At 44.0% G+C, this 22,094-nt stretch overlaps 1 protein-coding gene across 1 annotated transcript in view; it reads right to left on the reverse strand.

Annotated features, from left to right (window-relative positions):
• The window catches only part of CMSS1 (cms1 ribosomal small subunit homolog), a 366,127-nt gene that overhangs the window by 22,275 nt on the left and 321,758 nt on the right, over window positions 1–22,094 (reverse strand). Inside the window, exons 2-4 of the mRNA XM_065423240.1 lie at window positions 11,590–11,696; window positions 4,713–4,784; window positions 1,680–1,809 (exon numbers count right to left, since the gene is read on the reverse strand). Coding sequence (XP_065279312.1) covers window positions 1,680–1,809; window positions 4,713–4,784; window positions 11,590–11,696 — 309 coding nt within the window. The remainder of the gene's footprint in view (window positions 1–1,679; window positions 1,810–4,712; window positions 4,785–11,589; window positions 11,697–22,094) is intronic.

The raw sequence follows: 22,094 nt of genomic DNA on the forward strand, positions 1-22,094 counted from the left end.
TAACTACAGCTTGCAGCAGCCAGAAACCAAGTTGGCTCAAACCCGAACATCTATGTTTAGTATTTTGCTAACACGACTAAACAACTTCAAGTAGTTGCCCTCTGTTCTGCCCAGTGAGTTGATACGAATGACTTGACAGCTACAGAAGCCACCAATCCCTTCGGCTTTGTAAGCTTCCAATTCCCCCTTCAAGAAAAGAAAGAAAAAAACAACCCAAGACCCAATCCATATGGAAATGGGTCGCTTCACTAGCCTAAAGGCCTTTCTTAACAGGAAAGCAACAGAGTATTGTTATTTGCACAAAACCCTATGGGTTTAGATGTATAAAATGTAAGTGCTTCATAGCAATACAGAGGATGGAAGAGACTTCTCTGGTTTTTAGGATGCAATGCGGCAGGATGGCAAAACTCTCCCTTGATTCAAGAAGAAAGCTAAGCAAACCCTAGAGAAAGAAAGGAGGGTCAGTCTAGGATCACATGTCTCTGCATGAAGCTGGGAAGAGAGTGCAGTTATCTAGAAAGACAAGCTTTGAACAGTCAAAAACAGAGAGTGCAGCTTGGCTGAAAGGATCATAGTGGGGGCACAGGGCACAAAGAGTTCAATGAGTATCAATGAGATAAAACAAGAGCCAACAGACTTGTTACTGGGGCCCTTTTGACTCTAAGTATACAATATCAATAAACAGGAGCTCAGAGTATCTTCTTATATAACCCAACAACAAGAATTAATGCTACAACTTGGGCTCAAAATAAGGAATCAAAATTTTTTAGGCTAAAGTTTTTAGGGGTTAAGGTAAGCTACGGGGAGGAAGGCCTCTCTGTCTAAACCAAAAAGAAAATTGTAATGATTTTTATTACAACCCCCCTCCCCTCCACTTTGACAGCACAGAAAAGTGGATTTTTATTACAACCCTCCCTCTTCCCCTTCACATTGACAGCATTGGAAAACTAATTCCACTTTATTCATAGAACAAAATGCACAGCAGTACAGTTTCCTCTTCACCTCAAACCTTTAGTGGAGTGAGATGGGAGTTCAGTCTCCATGCCCTGCCCATTTTATCACTGGGCTCACCTGTCTCTCTCCAGTCAGACTGCCAACAAGCAGCCAGTTTTGGTACAAAATCCGTCCATTAGGGCTGGACTAAAGCTGCCAACTCATTTCATATAGCTCACCAAAAAGCCAACAGGTGATAAGAGCAGTGTAGTCAACATTCCATAACTAATTCAGAATGGTGTCTGACTATTCTTCCTTCTTTAGAATTTATTTCAGCTCAGGTGAAGCCTTATCTTAAATGTTTGAGTACAGCGCCACTAACCACAGGAATAAGACCAATTTTCCTGGCTCTCAGTAACTTGGAAACCATTACTTAGAAATCCCCACACTTCTATCAAAAAAGAAACTTCCTGAAATTAATGTTCTGCAATGACTGGATATGTTGAAACAATGCTTCCTTTCGTTTCCTTAACTGCACCATTTAGAAAACAAACCCACTTACTTATTCCAAAAGAATTCACAACTCAATCAGCACAGCAATACCCTACAAGAAAAAATTCTCATAAAACCCCATAAAACTCAGGAGATCTGGATTAAGAAATCCTTTAGTTCCTAAAACAGATGAATCCCCATCCCCCACGCAGAAGGAAATGCACAAGACATCTCTTTGATACAGCACATTTTACCTGGCAGTTTTAACTCTTCTAGTTCAATCACTGAACGTTTAGTACCAAAGTGTTGATTAAGTAGCTTTTGTAGGTCTTCAGGGATGCCTGGTTTTGGAGATGATTTTGCAAGAATATCAGAAATTTTCTTCTACAAACAAAAGTAAAAAAAGGAGATGTAAGGCATTTTCAATATGGTGTTTGCTATCTGACAATCCAACGATAATCTGTAAGAGTATGTTTCTTCATAATCTTATACAGGTGAAACTCAGTCCTAAAGTCCTTATAATTGGGCAAAACTCCAATTGCTTCATTGGGAGTGAAAATTTCAGAACTGGGTCCGCAGCCTGTGAAGATGCATTGTGAAGTAAAAACCAAAACATCTTTGTACCTCTGTTATGCACTCTACTGCAATACTGGCATTTTCTCAAAGGTTGTGTTGGGGGAGGAGTTGGGTGATAGGTTTTTTAATTTATTACTTTAGCAGTGTTGCCGAGTCTCTCAAATGTATCACAAATATTACAATAATGGGTGTTTTTCTTAAAGCTCCAGCTACAGGAGTCAAGAGATTATTGAAGAATCTCAGCTCTCATTTAAATTTAAAAGGTAAGCTTGCAGCCCTCTTGATTGCATAGAACAGTTTGGAAACATGACTAGAGAATACCCTAGCAGCTCAAAAACCAACAGGCAAAGGAAAAAAAACCCCAAGATTTATTTGAAATGTTATTGCTTTTAAACTGATCATGATTCTGGGGGGCCTAGTTCATGATTTTTGAATGATTGGGGTTGACAATACTGCTCTAAAAATATCAAGAATTAGGGTTGCCAATTTTGGTTGGGTGTACTCCTGGAGAATTCATCACATGACATAATATTTAATTAACGATTAATCTTTAATTCCTGGAGACTCTGGGCCAATCCTGGAGGGTTGCCAACCACATCAAGAATACCAGGTCCTCATTTCCATCTGTTTGTTGGAGGATTTTGGCAAGATCTTTCTAGGACCTGGATGGTGATATCTCAGGGGACTGAAACCTGAGGTACAGTTTTCAGTCTCCAACTGGGAGACAGGAGCAAGGATGCTGGATTGTACAGCATAAGGACATGTCAGCAGTTGAAATTTCAAATGCAATATTATATATAGATACTTTGAGACCATTTTCATACATCATAAAGGAGAGTGACAAACTTTTTAAAAATTCTGAGCAGCCTACCTTTAGCCAGCAGTCATGAAAATGGTATTTTATAAATGAAGCCCTCATTTAGGGCTTGATCTTAATCCCACTGAAATGAGTCAGAGTTTTGCCATGCTTTTAAGTCATAATTTCACTTTCTTAATTAATTAATTAAATGAATGACAAGGGAAGAGAACATGGGTCCCTCTTTATTTAAATGATCTTACTTCTTTTAAAAACAAGAGCTTTTCAAGCAGAGAAAACAGCTTGGCATGACAGAGGGTATTAAAATATGGACAACCCTAACAGCCAGACTGTGAACTCCTTATTCCTGTTAGTGACATGTTACTCGCTTAAGCGATCCCAGCTAACTGCTCACCAATGGGACTAAAGAGATCATAACCTGGCCCTAAGAAAGGTCTTGAAAATGTTTTGCCCAGTCCCAAAACATTTAGGCCCTGAACCAGAACCTTTTGAAAGCACTGGGAGCATTTGCAGCGGACTTTGGCGCAAGCCCTTGCCATGTCTATGTGATTTCACTCAGTGAACAGCAGTAATGCAAGTTCCATCCTGATTCAGTAAAATTTTCCTGCTGTGTAATGACTGCAAGCTGGGCCACTTTTTGGAGATGTTTTATAGAGAGTAATTATCTAACAGATAATAACCCAAGATCAACAAGACTCATTCTGCTTAGTACCACGGGATAACTGTCGTTTCACAGGCTCATTACGTCATTCACTGACTCACTCAATTCCTTCTGGAAAATTATGGTTCTCTTGAGGAAGATGCTGATGTTAACGAGAAATTCCATAACAGTCAGTGCGAGGACACCTGATCATACTCTTTTTCTTCAAGGAAAGCTGTGGGAAAATGTTCTTCACACAGGAAGTTTTATTATTTTTCTTCCAATTCATTCCAGATGCTTAAGGAGCAAAGGGTTTTACTTTATTTATTTATTTATTTATTTATAAAAGAGAGAGTCATTAGTTTGGAACCTATATGTTAGTACAGTATAATAAATTCTTCATGATGATTACTTGACAGGTTATGTGTACAGACTTAATGGCATATTACCACTGAAAAAAAAAAGATCTAACTAAGCCTCTACTGTTTGCATGAAAACTGGAGGTTTATTTTAGGTCTAGTCACCCATTTTCATCATGGGATGCATTTGTTTTGGCTGCAAAGAAAGTGACATGGTTATTAATGCCAGACCTGCATCTAAGGCAAAATCCTCCCATCCCCTGGGGTGTGTACAAGGTCTAACATGAAATTAAAACCCTGCGTACCTGCTCTGTGAGACAGCTAAGCATGTTAGTCTGTTCAGAAAGACAACACACTTGGTGCTATATAATCTCCACCAGGACTGTGGAGGGTGCCCCTGGGGACAGGCATGGGTCATGGTCAGAAGGTCAATACAGAACAAGGACCCCAGTAGCTATACTGTGGGGAGAAAAGGGACCAAAGCACTACTGTCCATGAAATGCAGTAACTGCTGTGGCCTGGCTGAAAGGATGGGATGGGGTGATTCTATGCCCCAATGCCCTTTCAATCCCTGCATTAAGCTCTTCTAGACAGCTTTGGACACAAGGTTGCGGTTGGGTACGTAGGTGTGAAGCAGGTATTTGACTGGAGTTGAGAAAGGTTTCTCTTCTAAGACAGTTGATTTTCTCTCTTTCATAAAACTGGCTGCAATGTTATGGTCCCAGTACACTACACCAAGGGAAACAAGCGTCTAAAACCATTTCAAGGACACCACTGACATTGTACTATTCTGAAGCTGACATGTCTTATAAAAGCAACTGCACCCATCCAGACCCAAAGATCATTTGTGTTGAACTTTCAGTTGGGCGGGGGGTGGAGAGGGAGTTTCCAATACCTTCCTTCTCCTTTTCACCTTCACAGTGTTTTCTTCTTTTTCCTCAGGACGAGTTAGAAAACATTCCGCAGGCTGCAAAGCAGATGTTGTAAAAAGAGATTGATCATCAGAGATATTATTACCACAGAACATGATGGAGTGGGGGCAGCAGTTGGGTACAAAGATTCAGATACTGATAGAGAGAGAAAAAAAATAATATGTACAGGTTTGGGGTAAAACTCTGCTCTGTTACAGTGGTGTAAAGCTGAAGTAACTTCTGGAACTACTTCATATTCACACTGGTGTAACAGAACAGAAAAAAAGCACAGAAACCTGAAACATACGAGTCATAGGCACACCTTTATCATCTGGTTTACAGCATGTTTAATACAACAACAAAAAATCAGAAGGAAAAAGTGAACAGAGCTTTCAAAAAGTAAATACATGTAATCACTATTATTGTGTGAGACAATCATTCTAACAGGTTTCAGAGTAGCAGCCGTGTTAGTCTGTATCCGCAAAAAGAACTCATTCTAACTTTGCCAAACAGGCCTTTGTAATAATTGGGTACAACCTGACCAACCAGCTGGTGACCTATACCATACAGATAGGAGAGAATAACTGGAAATAATGATTTTTCTGTATTTCTGATTTCCTTTTTTTTATGTTTATAATGTAACATTTTTCAAGAGATGTTTTCAAATTTTGCTCTATGCTGTTCTTCATTTAATTCCATGAAGATTGGCTTTTTAGTCCATGAAATGTCTCTTTGGTTCATGTCTCCCCACTTGTATGTATTTAGGATGATCAGTATATGAGCACTCAGTTTGTAAAGGTGGCAAATTAGAGAGATCATGTCCAGAGGTCACAGGAAAATTAAATATAGTGGTAGCTCATGGACCATCAGTGGTACATATACAACAGTTTGAGAACTGCAAGTGTAGCTGCTAGCTGGGTATTATTAATGGGGCTTAGTCCTAACAGCCCCTAAAAGCTGCCACCATGAGTATGATTCTCATATGGGCAGCATGTGTTAAACTACTAAATTAAAATCAACCCATCTTCCTAACTCTGGCCGAAATTATAAATGGAGCCTGCAAAGGGAAATCTCTCTCTCGTCCATTCCCCACCTCTTTCATCTCAATCCAGCAGGTCACAAAGTTTTGGATCCATTGTCTATGCTGTTATCGCTGTTGTAAGAGAGACAAGGTAGGTGAGATAATATCTTTTATTGGACCAAGTTCTGTTGGTGGAAGCTCTGTGTATCTCAAAAGCTTGTAACTTCCACCAGCAGAAGTTGGTCCAATAACAGCTATTACATCACCTACTTTGTCTCTCTCATATCCTGGGACCAACAGGGCTACAACAACACTGCAAACAATTATTGCTATAAGTTACTCTATTGTGGTAGCATCTTCAGGATCAGGAGACCATTGTGCTAGATGCTGTACAAATATAATGCCCAGGCAACTCACCTCCCTGTTCCTGTGAGCCTAAGTTTTTCTCTTCTTGTCCAGACTCCCATATATACCCCATCCACAAGACTGATTCTAAACTTGCTGGCCCAAACCAGTTTGATGAGTTTCTTGTTTTTCTCTCCCCCCTCAAGATGTATGTGTCATAGCTCAGGGCAAGTATTTTCCCCTTGTGGTGAAGCAAGAGCACCCACTCTAGGCTCCCGGCTTCTCAGCTGTCACCTCTCTTAGGAGGAGACTCCAGTCTCTCTCCCTTCTGACTGCGGGTTTTCCAGGCTGCACAGTTTCTTGACCACACTGTGAATTCTCCAGCAAGTCAGACTGACTAAGCAGGCCTGCTTTGCCTTCTCCTTAGAGGAAATAAGCAGCGTAACTGCCCACAGGTAGAAGGTACCACACAGCTCTTCATGAGCAAGAACATTTATTCTTAAGCTAGTCTTATTGAAAACGTTAGAGAAAAAAAACATATTAAAACAATAAAAGAACCTACACACATGCTAATAAGCTTACCAGAGATCACCCCAAAGGCGCTGACTCCATGGGTGCTCCAGGGCTGGAGCACCCACGGGGAAAAATTAGTGGGTGCTCCACACCCACCGGCAGCCAAGCTCCCCCCTCCTCGCCTCCTTCTTCCCCCCCCCCGAGCGTGCCATGTCCCCGCTCCTCCCCCTCCCTCCCAGCGCTTCCCACCCCCCTGCCGTCTAACAGCTATTTGGCGGCACTTAGGACTTTCTGGGAGGGAGGGGGAGGAGCGGGGATGTGGTGTGCTCAGGGGAGGAGGCGGAGAAGAGGCAGGACAGGGGCGGGGACTTGGGGGAAGGGGGTGGAATGGGGGCGGGAAAGGGGCATGGCTTGGGTAGGAAAAGGCGGGATGGGGCGGGGACTTTGGGGAAGGGGTGAAATGGGGGTGGGACGAGGGCGGTGCAGTGACGGGAAGAGGTGGGGTGGGGCGGAGCCAGGGGGGCGAGCACCCACTGGGCAGAGGGGAAGTCGGTGCCTATGGATCGCCCTAACTCCAGAAGGGTCCTGGTAGGAATCAGTCCTTCAAAACACACATGAATTTTCCTGTGGTAACAGGTTCATAACACCTTTTGCTCAAAATAAGAACACTCATGAATCTGAGAGTCACTCCATTATACACTTTGGGCCTTTGATATTGGGACCCTGGGAACAGTTAATCAGCAGACAAGGAGTTTCTCCTTGGGATGTAGCTTCAAAAGGTTGGATCCGGAGGTGGGAATTTGCATTCCCCTCCTCCAAAGTATTTCCTATAAAACCCACTCAACTAAAAATTCATTCTCGTTTGGCCCATTGTTAAGAGTCCTTTGAAGCTCTCATAACAACTTCCCAGGGTTGACATTAAGTCATGTCTCCCCTTTAGAGATGTACATACAATCCCACTATAATACATAAACATTTGCATTTTTAATACAATGAACTCCCAAGATACGTAAACTTAATTCAGTAAGGTCTGTCCAGGATATTGCAGGAAATGGCCATATCTGTCACAGTATGGACTATAGCTTGTCTCTCCATTGCTAGTCTTCCACTGAAACATGTACACAGAACCATTATTTTTAATGATTTTCCACTGAAACTAACCTAGACTCATTGACTATTTTGTTCCACTTAGATGCACAAGACTCCTTTGGTAGTGGAGCAGTGTAGGCCTGGTGAGCTGATGAGCCCAGGAATACAAGTATAATTTATTCAGACACAACAACTCCACACCACATATAACTGAGATGTTCGGATTAACCTAATTACAGTGAATGGCTGTAAGCTTATGCGTGTCCTTTGTTGGTGGTTTGGAAATGTCAGTAGTTTAAGCATCTTATCTAGACAGAGCTTCAGACCCTTCTGCAAGTTTTCGCCTACTCTTGCTCATTCAGCAGCTTTTTGCAAATCTCTATTAAAAAAATATTTGCATTTTTTCCTTCTGCATTGTACTGTGCAGACTAGCCACTGATTTTGACCTGGCTCCATGTACTCTGCATATTTTTGTGCTATTTTTAGACGGAAGTTTTAAAAATGCAGAAAAACAGGAAATTTGTGCGGAGACCTTTGATTTATGAAATAAAATGCCACGAATTCCATGTTTGTTAATCACAGCCAGAACATAAAATGTTTCCTGTGTTATGTTTCTAATGCAACATCTCTTCACATGTCGCCAAGTAACTGAAAAACCAAAATGTAAAGTGAAAACAGTCTTGTGTCTGAGAGAGAGAGAGTGAGAGTTTACATTCCAATTAGGCCATCCACTGAATTTGGGAGTTACTGACAAAATAAACATTTCAACCTCCTGCTTTAAAATGGAGACAAATTATTCTTTTCATTGTGGGTCTGCAGACAGTCTATGAATTAATTAAACTATCAAAATAGTCTGTGGACTGAAAATATATATGTTAATAATTCCATTCATTTCTCTCCTGACTGGTTTCCATACACAAAGGCCACAACAAAATAGCTTCTGGACTGTTGATTAGACAGGAGTGAAGTGGATTAAATCTGCAATTTAATATGCACCAGAAATGCAGTATTCAAGTGAAATACATACATTAAAATTATAGGCACCTCTGTAAACATATCTGATTAGCAACCTTTCTTGCAACAAAAGAGCTGTGTGATACTGTAATGAATTTGTGGCCTCATGACGCCGCACACCATTGCCACATGGAGCATTATAGCTGCTGTGGGGCTAAAACTCAGAGCCCTCCTGCTCCAAAATCCAGGCTTCTACTCCTTAAACTAAACAAAGATCTCTGTTAGCAGTACATGTCCTAGGCCAGGGGTTCTCAACCTTTTTCTTTCTGAGGCCCCCTACAACATGCTATAAAAACTCCAGGGCCCAGCGGGGGAGAGGGGAGCTCAGGCTTGGGTGTAGTTCGACTTCTATTTTGGATGGGCAGGGGCCAGCGGGGCTCGAGCCAACTCTGCACGGCAGGGTCCATGGAGGTAGCACCACCTCTACCCCGATTTACCTCAGCAGGCCACCTACCAGTCTGGGTTAGGGGAGGGGGGCAACCAAAAATTATAACTCAAAGGTGGGGGGCTCAGCTCAAAAAGTTTGAAAACAGCTCAGGGGGCAGGAAGAGGGGTAGCTAGGGGCTGTGTGCAGGCGGAGGGTAGCTCAGGGTGCAGGAAGAAGGGTAGCTAGGGGCTGTGTGCAGGCAGGGGGGGTAGCTCAGGGGGCAGGAAGAGGGGTAGCTAGGGGCTGTGTACAGGCGGAGGGTAGCTCAGGGTGCAGGGAGGAGGTAGCTAGGGCTGTGTGCAGGCCCGGGGGTAGCTCAGGGTGCAGGAAGAAGGGTAGCTAGGGGCTGTGTGCAGGCAGGGGGGGTAGCTCAGGGGGCAGGAAGAGGGGTAGCTAGGGGCTGTGTGCAGGCGGAGGGTAGCTCAGGGTGCAGGGAGGAGGTAGCTAGGGCTGTGTGCAGGCCCGGGGGTAGCTCAGGGTGCAGGAAGAAGGGTAGCTAGGGGCTGTGTGCAGGCAGGGGGGGTAGTTCAGGGGGCAGGAAGAGGGGTAGCTAGGGGCTGTGTGCAGGCGGAGGGTAGCTCAGGGTGCAGGGAGGAGGTAGCTAGGGCTGTGTGCAGGCCCGGGGGTAGCTCAGGGTGCAGGAAGAAGGGTAGCTAGGGGGCTGTGTGCAGGCAGGGGGGGTAGCTCAGGGGGCAGGAAGAGGGGTAGCTAGGGGCTGTGTGCAGCTGGGGGGGTAGGGAGCTCAGGGTGCAGGGAGAAGGGTACTAGGGGCTGTGTGCTGAGAAAGCTCCCCTGTGGTTCCTGTTCCTCGAGGGTTCTGCTAGCCAAGGAACTGGGTCCCCCTGCCTAGGCGGCTCTTACCAGCCACGTGAGCAAAGGGGGCTGCGAGCTGAGGAGCAGTTTCAACCCCCTGCACCAGCAGCAGCAGGAGACGAGGGAACGCTGCAGCTGCCTGCTCCATGGCAGCAGCCAGAGCAACAGCTGCCCTGCACTGCCCGGCTCCAGCTTCCCGCTTCCAACCTGGCCAGGGGGCGGGGAAAGGAGGTGGAGGGGTGGAGCTTCCCCGGGACTGCCCTGCTCTTGCAGTGTAGTTGGGGGGGGGGTGTGTGCCAAAAACACCGGACCCTCAGGGCTACCCCGTGGGGGGTTCCGGGGATCAGGGCTTCAACTCTGCGGGTCCTGGCTTCAGCCCTACGGGATGGGGTATGGGCTCCGGGTTTTAACCGTGGGGCCCCCCGGCCCCCCAAAAGGGTTCACGGACCCCCTGTTGAGAACCACTGTCCTAGGCCACAGATAAGCAGTCTAATTCCCTCCAGTAGGAGGCAGTGCTACATGTACAGACGCTTATTCTTTGCAATGACTGTTATTTCATTTTAAATGTTAAACTGTAGTTAGTGGTGGCAAAAGTTGCTGTACTAACAGCCTTGAACTCCTCTGTTTATCTGCAGCACAGGTACAGGATGGGCAATGGTAGCGTAAGCCTCCCCCACATTACTCAGCCAAAGAGCCCCCATCATGAACAGGAGGTGGACAGAAGTTCACTGTCCATGGCTCATTCAGTCCTTGGTGCCTCTGCAGAGACCACCAAAAAAGGTGGCAATAAATGCCAGTGGTGTTTCTGACACTTGTCCATCACAAGCTGGAATGATACTACAAGCTTATTTCACCTATGCCACTGGATAGCCATCATATAGCTAGAACTTCTAGCTACTACTGACCTGGGCCAAATTGAAAACTGATGACCTAAAGCAGAAAGATTCTTATCTCATTCCTAATCCCTTATATCCATCCAGGTCACTCCCGTGTATGATACCTTGAAGGCAACAATACTAGGAGACCTTTTAAACTCCATAGTGTGTTATGGATGAATCTTCTTTCTGCCTACTTGCCAGGTTAGTCAGTGAGCTTCCTGCATCTTTTATTATTAAGCACATCCTGTGAGGTGCTGAGCGTCCTCAATTCCTACTGGTTTCAGTGGGAGTTGAAGGTGCTCAACATTTTGCAAAACTGGGCTCTAACAATGTCCATCACCTGGGACCCAATCATTCCTTACTCAAGTCTAAGGGCCATTTCAATGAGGGCAGATTCTGGTTGTCTCTCTCGGTGCTGTACAATATTTAAATAATAAACTATAAGACTCTTCAGGCAATGTCAACATTAAAAGACTGGCACATCACTTAGCCCTACACCACTGCACAGTCACCTGACTCAAGCCTGGGGAAAGAGATGGGCTCTGTGCCCTATTGTACCTGTATAAAATGAGACTAAAGTTATGACTGAAATCTCTTAAGATTGGAACCTAATCGTTTCCAAATAATGCAGGCAACACAGCAGTACTAAGCAAGAGATCAGGACAGTAAGTGGAGAAACGCACCATTTATTTAGGGTGAAAAGCCTGATTTCATTATGTATTATTATCTCTATGATCAATACAGTCACAAATCTTACCAACCTGTTTTCTTTTCTTTGATGTAGCAGGTTTGGACTCGGAGTCTGAGTCACGCTGCACTGGTTTACTTGTGTTGGTTGATTTTTCCATTTCTTCATCATCAGAAGGATCTGAGAAAAAAATGCAGTTTTTTTTTAAACACACCTCTCAATTTTCCATTAGAAAAATGTACAACAATAGTGATAATAGCTTCTATTGGGAGTCGCTGTAACATCATGCCCAGTTTATTTACATGAAACAACTTCAGCAGCAAGTAACATAGTTCCAAAATACAAGTGATTGAGGATTACTTCCATAGTCACTCTTAATATTTTCAATCCTCTGCTCTATAAGACAATCTGTTTTCCTATCTTTGTGGAATTCAGTGAATAACCTGCTACCTGCAGTATTATTAATAATAATTTACAACCTCTCCAAGAAATCTCAATCTCGTTCAGCAAAATGCCAAAAACATATTCATTCACTGTTTATTAACTAAAATTCTATAAGTTTAGTTACATTGCCGGGGCCGGCTCCAGGCACCAGGCAACCAAGCTGGTGCTTGGGGCGGCACCTGGAGGGGGGCGGCGCGGCGCTCGGGCCGCCAGGGAGAGCGGGGCCACAGCCGGGCTCGTCGCCCTCCCCGCGGCGCTCTGGCCGCCCTCCCCCCCCCCCCGCGCCCTCCCCCCGGCGCTCTGGCCGCCGGGGGGAGAGCCGAGCCCCAGCCGGGGCTCGCCGCCCTCTTGCCGCCCTGCCCCCGGCGCTCTGGCCGCCGGGGGGAGAGCCGAGCCCCCGCCGGGGCTCGCCGCCCTCCTCCCAGGGCTCCGGCCGCCCTCCCCCCCCCGCCCCCCCCGGCGCCCTGCCCCCGGCCGCCGGGGGGGAGAGCGGAGCCCCCGCCGGGGCTCGCCGCCCCCCCCCCCGGTTCCGCCCCCCCCCCCCCGCGGGGGGGTGGGCGGCCGGAGGCTTTTTTGCCTGGGGCGGCAAAAAAGCCAGAGCCGGCCCTGTACATTGCTCAGCTTTATTTCAAGACAAGTAAAAGCATGACCCTGATCCATGGCCCAAGATTTCCTATGTTCAGTTGTGGACCAAACCTAATAAATCACTGCTAGATCAACAAACCAGCGACAACACTACTGCTAGAAAATAATAATTTTTAGACCATAGGATTGCTGGGAAAACATCCCTTTCTTGGTAGATTTGTTGGCATTTCTCTTAGAAGAAGTCAGCTACTCCCTCCCTCTCCCCCAAGACACAAGACTTGCACTTTGAGAAAAAATAGCTCAGGCTGAAAGTCCAAACTGCTTTATTAGTATTAATTACTTATAAAAGCAAGAATGTGAAACTTGGTGACATGTTCTATTCTATAAAGATATATATATTCAATTCTGTGTCTAGAATTTTAGGCCATGGGACTCTTATTAGTGATGGTTAGGGAATGTCATCATTCCCACACTTAAAACAGAATGACCAGAAAGCTAAAAAACGCTGATGTTTTGAGAAAAATAATATGGATCAAGGAACATTCTGAATTTTTTTTAAGGGAAGCATTGGGAAGAAAGACCATTCAAAGAGCACTGGGAAGAAAGACCATTCAAGCAGATGTCAAGTTAACCTAGGAAAGAAGTTCAAATGCTTTTATTCAACTGCAAAAAACTTTCTGATGTAGACCAAATTACTATCAATAGTTACTCCTCTGCTAATCGTCAGAATCTTCATCCTATCAATTTTAATTATTAAAAGTGACTAATTCAATTTCTGTATCAAATAATTTGGGGGATCTTATTTTTTCTGTTCCTAATATGTATTGACAATCGTTGAAATCTCCTGCATTCTGAGCTTAGCAGTAGCCCATCTAAAGATTTTGCTCTTTATTTGAAAAATGTGAACAATATGATACTTTAAGCATTAAACTACAGAAGACATGCCCATTCACTATTATGTAACATCTGCGTGACCACCAGCAGTAAGTACTTACAGGCTCAAGAGATTAATAAAGAGAGACAAAAGAGAGAGACAATGAACTGTATTTGGTACTTACTAACTCACTGTGATTTATTTATTGAAAAATGAAGCATTAGAATGAAAAAGTCCATATAGTCCTCACTCCTCCAGAGATGCAACAATGCACATTAAAGTTTTGCAATAGAAGTTTGGAGATTTTTATAAACAGATTTCTACACATCAACACAATAATTTGGAATCACATGGGAAAATCCTAACATAACATAATGGTTATCAATGATTTTACATATTTAGCCCTGGAGACTATTACATTCTAAATTCCATGCTTTCTCACATTTTGGAGAATTTGAATTACAATAAGTATCCTTTGCAAGCTGCTGAGTTTAAAGTTTGTGAGCTTGATAGCTAGTAATGGAAGAAAAAAAATCAGTAAACACTCTGTAATAGACTGGATACCATCTGTCATGAAACCATATTGGATATAGATTTGATTATGGAAAACTGTGATCACTCTAGAAGCAGGATGGGGAGTGAAAAGGAAATTTTTCTTCTCTCCCACACATGCAACGGCCCCCTCCCTGAGGGACCTATCACCATGCTAATGAACTTTATTCAGATCAGAATTGTGGGCCAAGAAAGAACAGGCATTCATTTGCCACCTATAAAGGATCACAAGAGATTTTGAAATCCCAAGAGGAAAGTGAACAAAACCAAACCCTAATATTGCAGATCTAGAGTGGTGGTGAAAAACATCTCTTGCCCGGAGCACTGAGTCAAAGGCCTAAGGGAATGATCTGCTTGTCCCAAAGTGGTGTTAAGATAAACACTTTATTATGAGCAGGAACTATGTACCGAAAATGAAGTAACAAAAGTTTCTACTATTCTGTGTAACTGCAGCCTGCAACTGCCTTGTTCTGGGTTTCTCTGTTTCTGCCCCAACAGAAAGCGTGTCACAGGAAATTGAAGGTAGTATCTAGAGTCTGCAGGAAGTGTGGCATCTCTCCATTCCCTGGAGGACTTAGTCTACACTACAGCACATCTTCCCTGTTTTAAATTTCCTGACTGAACTAAAAAAAACACTATAAAACGGTGGTCACCAACCGGTCGATCGCGATCGACTGGTCGATCCTGGAGACTCTCCCAGTTGATCATGATCTCTGGCCGCTAAAAGTCCGATGGTGTAGTAGGGCTGCCGCTAAAGCAGGCTTGCTCCCTGCGTGCCCGGCCCCATGCGGCTCCCGGAACTGGCCAGCACGCCACCTCGGCCCCGGGGAAGGGGAGGGCAGGGGTCTCCCTCTGCGTGCTGCTCCTGCCTGCAAGCACCACCCCTGCAGCTCCCTTTGGCCTGGAATGGGGAACTGCGGCCAATGGGAGCTGTGGGGGCAGTGCCTGCAGAGAGGGGCAGCTCGCGGAGCCACGTGCTCCCCCCCCAGGGGCCACAGGGGTGTGTTGGCCCCTTCTGGGAGCAGAGTGGGGCTGGGGCAGGCAGGGAGCCTGCCTTTGCCCCACTGTGCCGCCGACCGGGAGCCGCCCAAGGTAAGTGCCGCCTGGCTGGAGCCCGCGCCCCAACCCCCAGCCCCTTCCCAGAGCCAGCACCCCATGCCCGCTCCTGCACTCCGAACTGACTTAAATCTTACGGTTGCTTAAACACAACCCTAACACATCTCAATCTGCTGTATTGCAAACTCTCTTTAGGCAAGTTCTTGCCTGTAATAAGCTGTTCAGTCTCATGCTCAACAACAGGGTCACAGTTTGTGAATTGTTTTCAGCTAGTATGTCTGCTCTCACTTCATTTGTCTCGGCCAAGTTTTCAGGTATCTTGAGCAGATACATACAATTCCTTTGTAAGATTTTGCTTTCCTCTGTGATCACGGAGTACAAGTTAGGTGACTCCTCTTTGATCACTGTAGCTTGGACTGGCCAGTGTCCATCTTACCAAATTCTCACTTTGTTTTTTAACTGTGGAGGGGGTCTTGCTCCTTTATTGTATCTGTCTGGTTGTACTTTCCCAGTTTTTCCCCTCACTATCAAACACTTCTTAATCATCCTTTCCATTGTCCCATACCTGATAATCAAGTATTTATATGTCTGTTGTAGAAGAGTTCAGTGGATGACTTTCCACATTGCAGCAATGTAGTGCTATAGCTGAGTAGTGCTAAGTATGGATCTTCTCTTGCATCCACTGCTTTTTTGATCAAGTTCTTCAGTATACATAGTCCACATTCAGATAATCCATTGATCTCACAGTATGTGGGACTAGATGTCTCATGACATACATTTTACCAAAGCCATACATTTTACCAAAGTCCAGGAAATCCCTATTCTTGAACTGTGGTCCATTGCCAGTTATTGTTCTTGAAATTCCATGATGTGCAAATCAGATTTACGATGCCTGACTATTGGTGCTGCTGTGGTATCTTCAAGTGTGTTTACTTCTGGGAAATTGGGTAAGTACTCCATTATAAATATGTGATCATGTCTTCTCAAGATGAACATGTGAATTCCAACTTTGTCTCATAGAATCTCAAGTTGTTCATATGGTACCATTGGTTTTTTCAGCTGGGAATCTTTATATTTCTGACATGTTCCACTCCCGCTCACCATTTCTTCAATGTCACTGTTCATCTGTGGCCACAATAAAACTTCTCCCTTTTTGATTTGGTCATTCCCAGGTGTCCTTCATGTATCTGTTCCAATATTTCCCTTCTCATCTCTGTGGGAACCACAATCTGTGTTCCCTTCAAGAGCACTTCTGAGATCACTGATAGGGAATAGGCAGGTGGAAAATGGTTTTTTCCTCCTTTACTTATCACTTGTATCTCTGCTTACATCATTTTATCTTTAGCCTAAAAATACACCATGTGACACTTAGCATATTCACATGTATGTTAACTGCTGGTTCCAGATCATCAGGCTGTATATTGTCAGATGGAACATATGATCTTGATAATGTGTCTACCCTTACTAAGTGGCATCCAGGTTAGAACTCCAGGATCACATCATGCTTTTGGTTATGCCTCACAAAGTCCCTTTTGTGTACTGCAATCAATGGATTGTGACCAATTTCTGCTTTTAAGATATGACCACAGAGAAAGTAATGAAATCTTGTACATCCATACACCAGATCTAATGTCTCTCTTTCAATTTGTGCCTATATATTCTCTGCAGCTGTCACAGCCCTTGATGCATTGGAGGCTGGCAACCAATCAGTTCCATGATACTGAAATACTACTATTCCCAGCTCTCATTTCAAGGTGTCTGTGGAGAGTTTAATGTCTTTCAATCAGTCAAAAAATTGCAGCACTGGAGCTGGTATCAGAATGCGCTTTAAATCACATTAGGCATCTACACTCATTTGGTGACCTTGTGAGATGTCTTAGATGAACTGTGTGTGCAGTACAGGTAGGCATGTATTTGCTGACATAATTCAACACACCTAGCAGCCTTTGAATTATCTTTCTATCTTCAGGTCTCAATATGTTCAGTATTGCTTCAATCTTTGATTCACTGGGCAAGATTCCCTTGGAGGTCAGTCTCTCTCCCAAGTATGTTATTTCCATTGCTTGAAATTGGCCTTATTCACCTTAAGGTTATTAGCTCTCGCAATTTCCAAATACTTTCTTCAGTTGTTCCTGATGTTCAATGGCAGTGCTGCCCCAAAATTATTACATCATCAATGTACACTTTCACACCTGCTAATTCCTCTCACATCTGGCTCATTGTACGGGGAAATACTTCTGGAGCCGAATATAGTGTCTTGGGAAGTAGTTTGTGCCAAATGGTGGGTTGAAAGCACAGATCTTGGAGCTCTGAGTATCTGAGGGGATATGCCAAAATCCAAATGAAGCAACTAATTTGCTGAATAATTTGGCTCCTGCTATCTCAGACAACAGTTCACTTTTTTGAGGCCAAGTGGAAGTTTTCTCTTTTTATGTTTTTGTTCACTCCTTAGGGTCCATACACAGCCATTGTACCCCTCATTTTTCATTAAGGAGTGAACCCAATTGGTTGGTGGTTCTATTCTCTGAATGATACCATTTACTGTCATGTTTCATAGCTGTTCTTTTAGCCTTTTTCTTAAGGCTTGTGGAACTTTTCATCCAACATGTAATTAATGTTACTTACCTTCTGGAAATTGGAGTTCTTCGAGATGTGTCATCCCTTTGGGCTATTCACTGTGGGTGTGCATGCGCTCCAAGCATCTGAGACCATCAGATTTTCAGTAGCAGTGTCCATTGGTCTGTGTCTGCGCCCTATGCTTCCTTGTGCTCTGAAGTGAGGGTTTCTGTCTCAGCATGAAGTGTCCTAGGAAACCACAGCCTGCATCCATTGGTGCTGGAACAATTTATATGGTGGGGGTGATGAGAGCCATTGAATCAAACGTATATGATGGAAACCACTTCAAGCCAGCGGGTGAAGCCACACCTCCTAGTTCCAGCACCTGTGCCGGCATCTAGAGTCTACAGGAAGTGTAGCATCTCTACACTTGTTGGAGGACTTATTCTCCTATAGCACAACTCAGGGAAACCTTAGTGGCCATGAGGAGTGACCAGAATAAGGGGCCACAGGTTACATTTTAAAAACTCATAAATAGAACACGTTTGCTCAAAAATAGACATTTCAGTGCAATGAAGGATATAAAGTCCTATACAATCTAGCCCTGGACAACAGCCAAGTCTGATAACGTACAATTTTGTAGATTCATCAGGTTAAGCAAGTTCATTTAGATCTTAGAGTTCAGGTGTTTGTGTCAGTCCATCAAATTCTCACTCTCTTTGTTCCCCTGCTAATATAATATCCTCTTAGAGGCCCACCTGGGAGAGAGTGTTTCCTTCTCTGTGCCATCAACCCCACTTCCTTCCAAAGTGCCTGCGGATTATGCTCTCCAGTCACATAGGTATGGTAGATATGACCCTTCATTAGCACTGTGACGCATGGCTAGAAACGGTTAAATATCCTGCAAAATAAATAACCCTCAAAAGACATGTGGGGAGATAATGTTTGTGTTTTTGTGTATTTACATAATGTATGAGTAGGGTTGACAATGTAATCAACCGTCCCTGTCTATGCTGTATTCTGATATAATTTAAATGAATTGTAAACACGGGATATCTCGGTATTCATCTCTCTTTGAAATGTACTGTGAATGGTGGAGGAACAAGCAAATGGTCTTATGTTAATTCGTATAGCTAAGTACCAGTGATGCACTTCCTTCGAAGTCATCCTAATTACCTTTTGTTCCCTGAGGAACTCCAACTTGTCAAAAGACATGAAATTGTATAAAAGATCCTTGGATCCTGATTCTGTCATCTCAGATCTGCTTAGGCTTCATCAGGGGACGTTTGAGTTGCAAGACTGAGGTCCCAGTTATGTTGGTACGCCCTGAATATGATATTTGGACATTGGACTATAAACTATGAACTATTTCTGAAAGAACCCTTTGCAACTCAAAGCTCACTATCTCTGTTATGAATCTGCACCTAAATGAATTGAAGTCATGTCTGTATGTATATTGATCTTCTAACATACTCTCTCTCTTTTGTTTTTTAATAAATTTTAGTTTAGTTAATAAGAATTGGCTATAGTGCATATTTGGGTAAGAATTGAAACATTCATTAACCTGGGAGATAATGTGTCCAATCCTTTGGGATTGGTAGAACCTTTTCTTTTATATGATGAAATAAGATTTACAGAAATTTTCATCATATTTGACGTGGGTACCTGGATGGAGGCCTGACCCTGGATCACTTTAAGGGAACTGTGTTGTTTGGATTTGGGGGAGCAACTTCCCTGGCTGTAGTGAGAAGGCATTAGCGACAAGCCAGATAAGGCATCCTGCTTTTGCAAGTGATAGGTTCACTCTCTGTTCCACCACCCAACAGGAAGCTTGTAGAGTTACCAACTTCTACACAACCTGCTGTAACCCTGCAGCGTATTCTATGGCTTGGTTATTTGAATGCAGAGCAGTCCATCCAACGTTTCAACCCCACCATCCAATCCATCCGAGTCCATACTGGAATATATTTGTGTATCTGTGCAAATGATCCATCAGTTGCTTCTCAGGATACTTGTCACATACTGTAACTAACAGGCACTCCACGGGGAACAAGGAAAACTGACAGCTATCTTTAAACATTTCTTTATAAATCCTAATCTCGTATATCCAGAAAGGGAAGAGTGAGAGGCTTTAACAGTAAGTCATAAATATCCCATCTCTTGTATCTAGCCTGGTACTCTACTGGTTACATAAATCTAAGAGCGGACAAATGGTGTCCATGATATAACCTCACAAACAATGCACCACCTGTTCACTGCCTATCTGAGTTTTGGACCACACTACGATGCAAGATCCTTGTCCTCTTTCAGCTTGGAATGAAAATAAGAGCAAGCTCTGAACACAGTAACAAATGTCCTATATGCACACGTCTCCCGTTTGAGTATGTCTTAATGAACTATTTCTTATTCTACATGACATCTGGACTTGGCACCTATTCTGGAAACAGTCATTCATATCCCAGCAATATAGTAGGTGGCTTCAAACTATCATTGTTTATGACACCACGTCAACTCCAGTTCTAGCAATGCTAGAAATGTTTTGTTGCATATGCTCAAATGCCACAAGGCCAGATTCTGCCACTCTTACTCAGATTAAGCAGTACCTTACTCTGTGGATAGTTACCTTAAAGTTAATGGGTTGCTCACAGAGTAAAGTACTGCTCAATGTGAGTAAATGTGGCAGCACCTCTCCCACAGAATTAAAGACAAAACCAGTTCCTCCTTCATATTATCGGTTGTGTTTCCTAAGTGCCCCTTTCAATGTTCCAGAATCTGGTTTATTAATAAATTGTTGACTTGTACCTTTATTGACATGTTAGTGACTTGATGTCCATGCACCGATGGAATAGTTTACTGCATGGATGCTGTTATTTAAAGGAACAGTTGTCTGTATCAACTTTCCTATTGATACAGCATAACACCTATACTGGTGTTTATTCTCATATAAGGTTATTGCATTTTCACTTAATGCTTTTGATCTGGATAACTAAATAAAAGTGCTGGTAGGGGTTTTGGTGCGGTTTCACTTTTTCTTTCAGTACCACACCACAGCAGCTGTATCTCACATCTGCCAGAACTGACAGACTCCTTGTGACCCAAAGCATCCCTATATTCTCACTGTATGCACCACTTCAATAATACTTGTACAAAATATGCCTTGTTAGGTATCATATGAAAGCCAATAACACACTAGTTATTAATATTGTTGTAAAATGCACGTGTTAACTTATATGTGAAGTTATGACTTCCCTCAGCATGATGTTTAAGCCAGACAAGACAGCCTAGCCCAGGTGATAAACACGTCTGTCTTAGACAATGGAATGTGGGTTTATCTCAATTTACATATGAGCAGTAAATAAAGCTATCAAGCTAAACCAGTAGAGGGTATCTTGTTCCTGAACTCAAGAGACAGAGAATTAACAATGGTTCTTGCACTCCAGAGAAACACAGGAGACTGAATCCCCAGGAAGCCTTTCTGACTTGTAAGATAAAGAAATCCCTGTGGGACTGTAATGGGATACACTCACTCCTGAAGCACCTTCTTGTGGCTGGATCTGGGGGTAGCTCTCACCTAGTCTGGCGCCTCCTTCCATTGGTTATTGCACCCTGGCCTCTCTCTGGGTCTTGGGGTGCTCCTTCTTCATGACTCAGCCCTCTGACCAGGTCACTATTCAGTTCTCCCCTTCTGGGGCACTGACATCACACTGGACTAACTGTCCAGATGCCGTCTTCACCTGTCCTGAGCTACTTCCGAGTGGCTGCTAGAGGAACCCAGACCTGCTCACTACTCCAGGATCCAGCTCAGGGGACCCTATCATCAGCAGCCAAGGTCTAAACAGCCTCAATCCTCACGGTTCTTTCCCTGGGCTTCTTCCTACTGTGCCTTCCACAGGCTTTCTTCCCCAAAACTCCTCTGGGTAAGCCCTTCCCACATGGCAAGGATCATGGGGCTTTCACTCCCCTTGGGTTTTTTCCTGCCCCACCTCTCTGTGCCCAGAGTGTGACTGCAGACTCTCTCCCTGCATCCCCCTTCTGCTGCAAACTTCCTGGCTTTATACAAGCTCAGCCGGCTCCTGCCAAGCTGGGCTTCATCATCAATTAGCATTTTTCAGTCCCTAGCTCTCTCCCTGGTGTGGCCCATATGGTTAATTGGCTCCTTCTGAGCCACCTTAACCCCTTCAGGGCTAGTGTGGGATGAACTCCCCATCACAACAATACACATAACAGAGAGAGAATCCATCTTAAGAGACGGGGGCAATGGATCAGTGTTCTCATCACGCAACCCATGAGTACCAAGTTCATACCGGAGAAGCTGATTATCCAGTCAGCAGACTGCATTCAAAGTCCTTTCTAGGGCTGAATCTCGGTCACTTGTCAGCCGACATTCCTGATGCAATTCCACTCTTCCACTCCCCTCCCGCAACGTTCAAGCCATCAGACTAGTCCTGAGAATACTGCAGCTCAATGCTGAGGGTTTGCCAGCAGCTGAATGCAGCATTAACAGTGATTTA

Source organism: Emys orbicularis, chromosome 1 (genome assembly GCF_028017835.1).
Source record: "Emys orbicularis isolate rEmyOrb1 chromosome 1, rEmyOrb1.hap1, whole genome shotgun sequence".
NCBI lineage: Eukaryota > Metazoa > Chordata > Testudines > Emydidae > Emys > Emys orbicularis.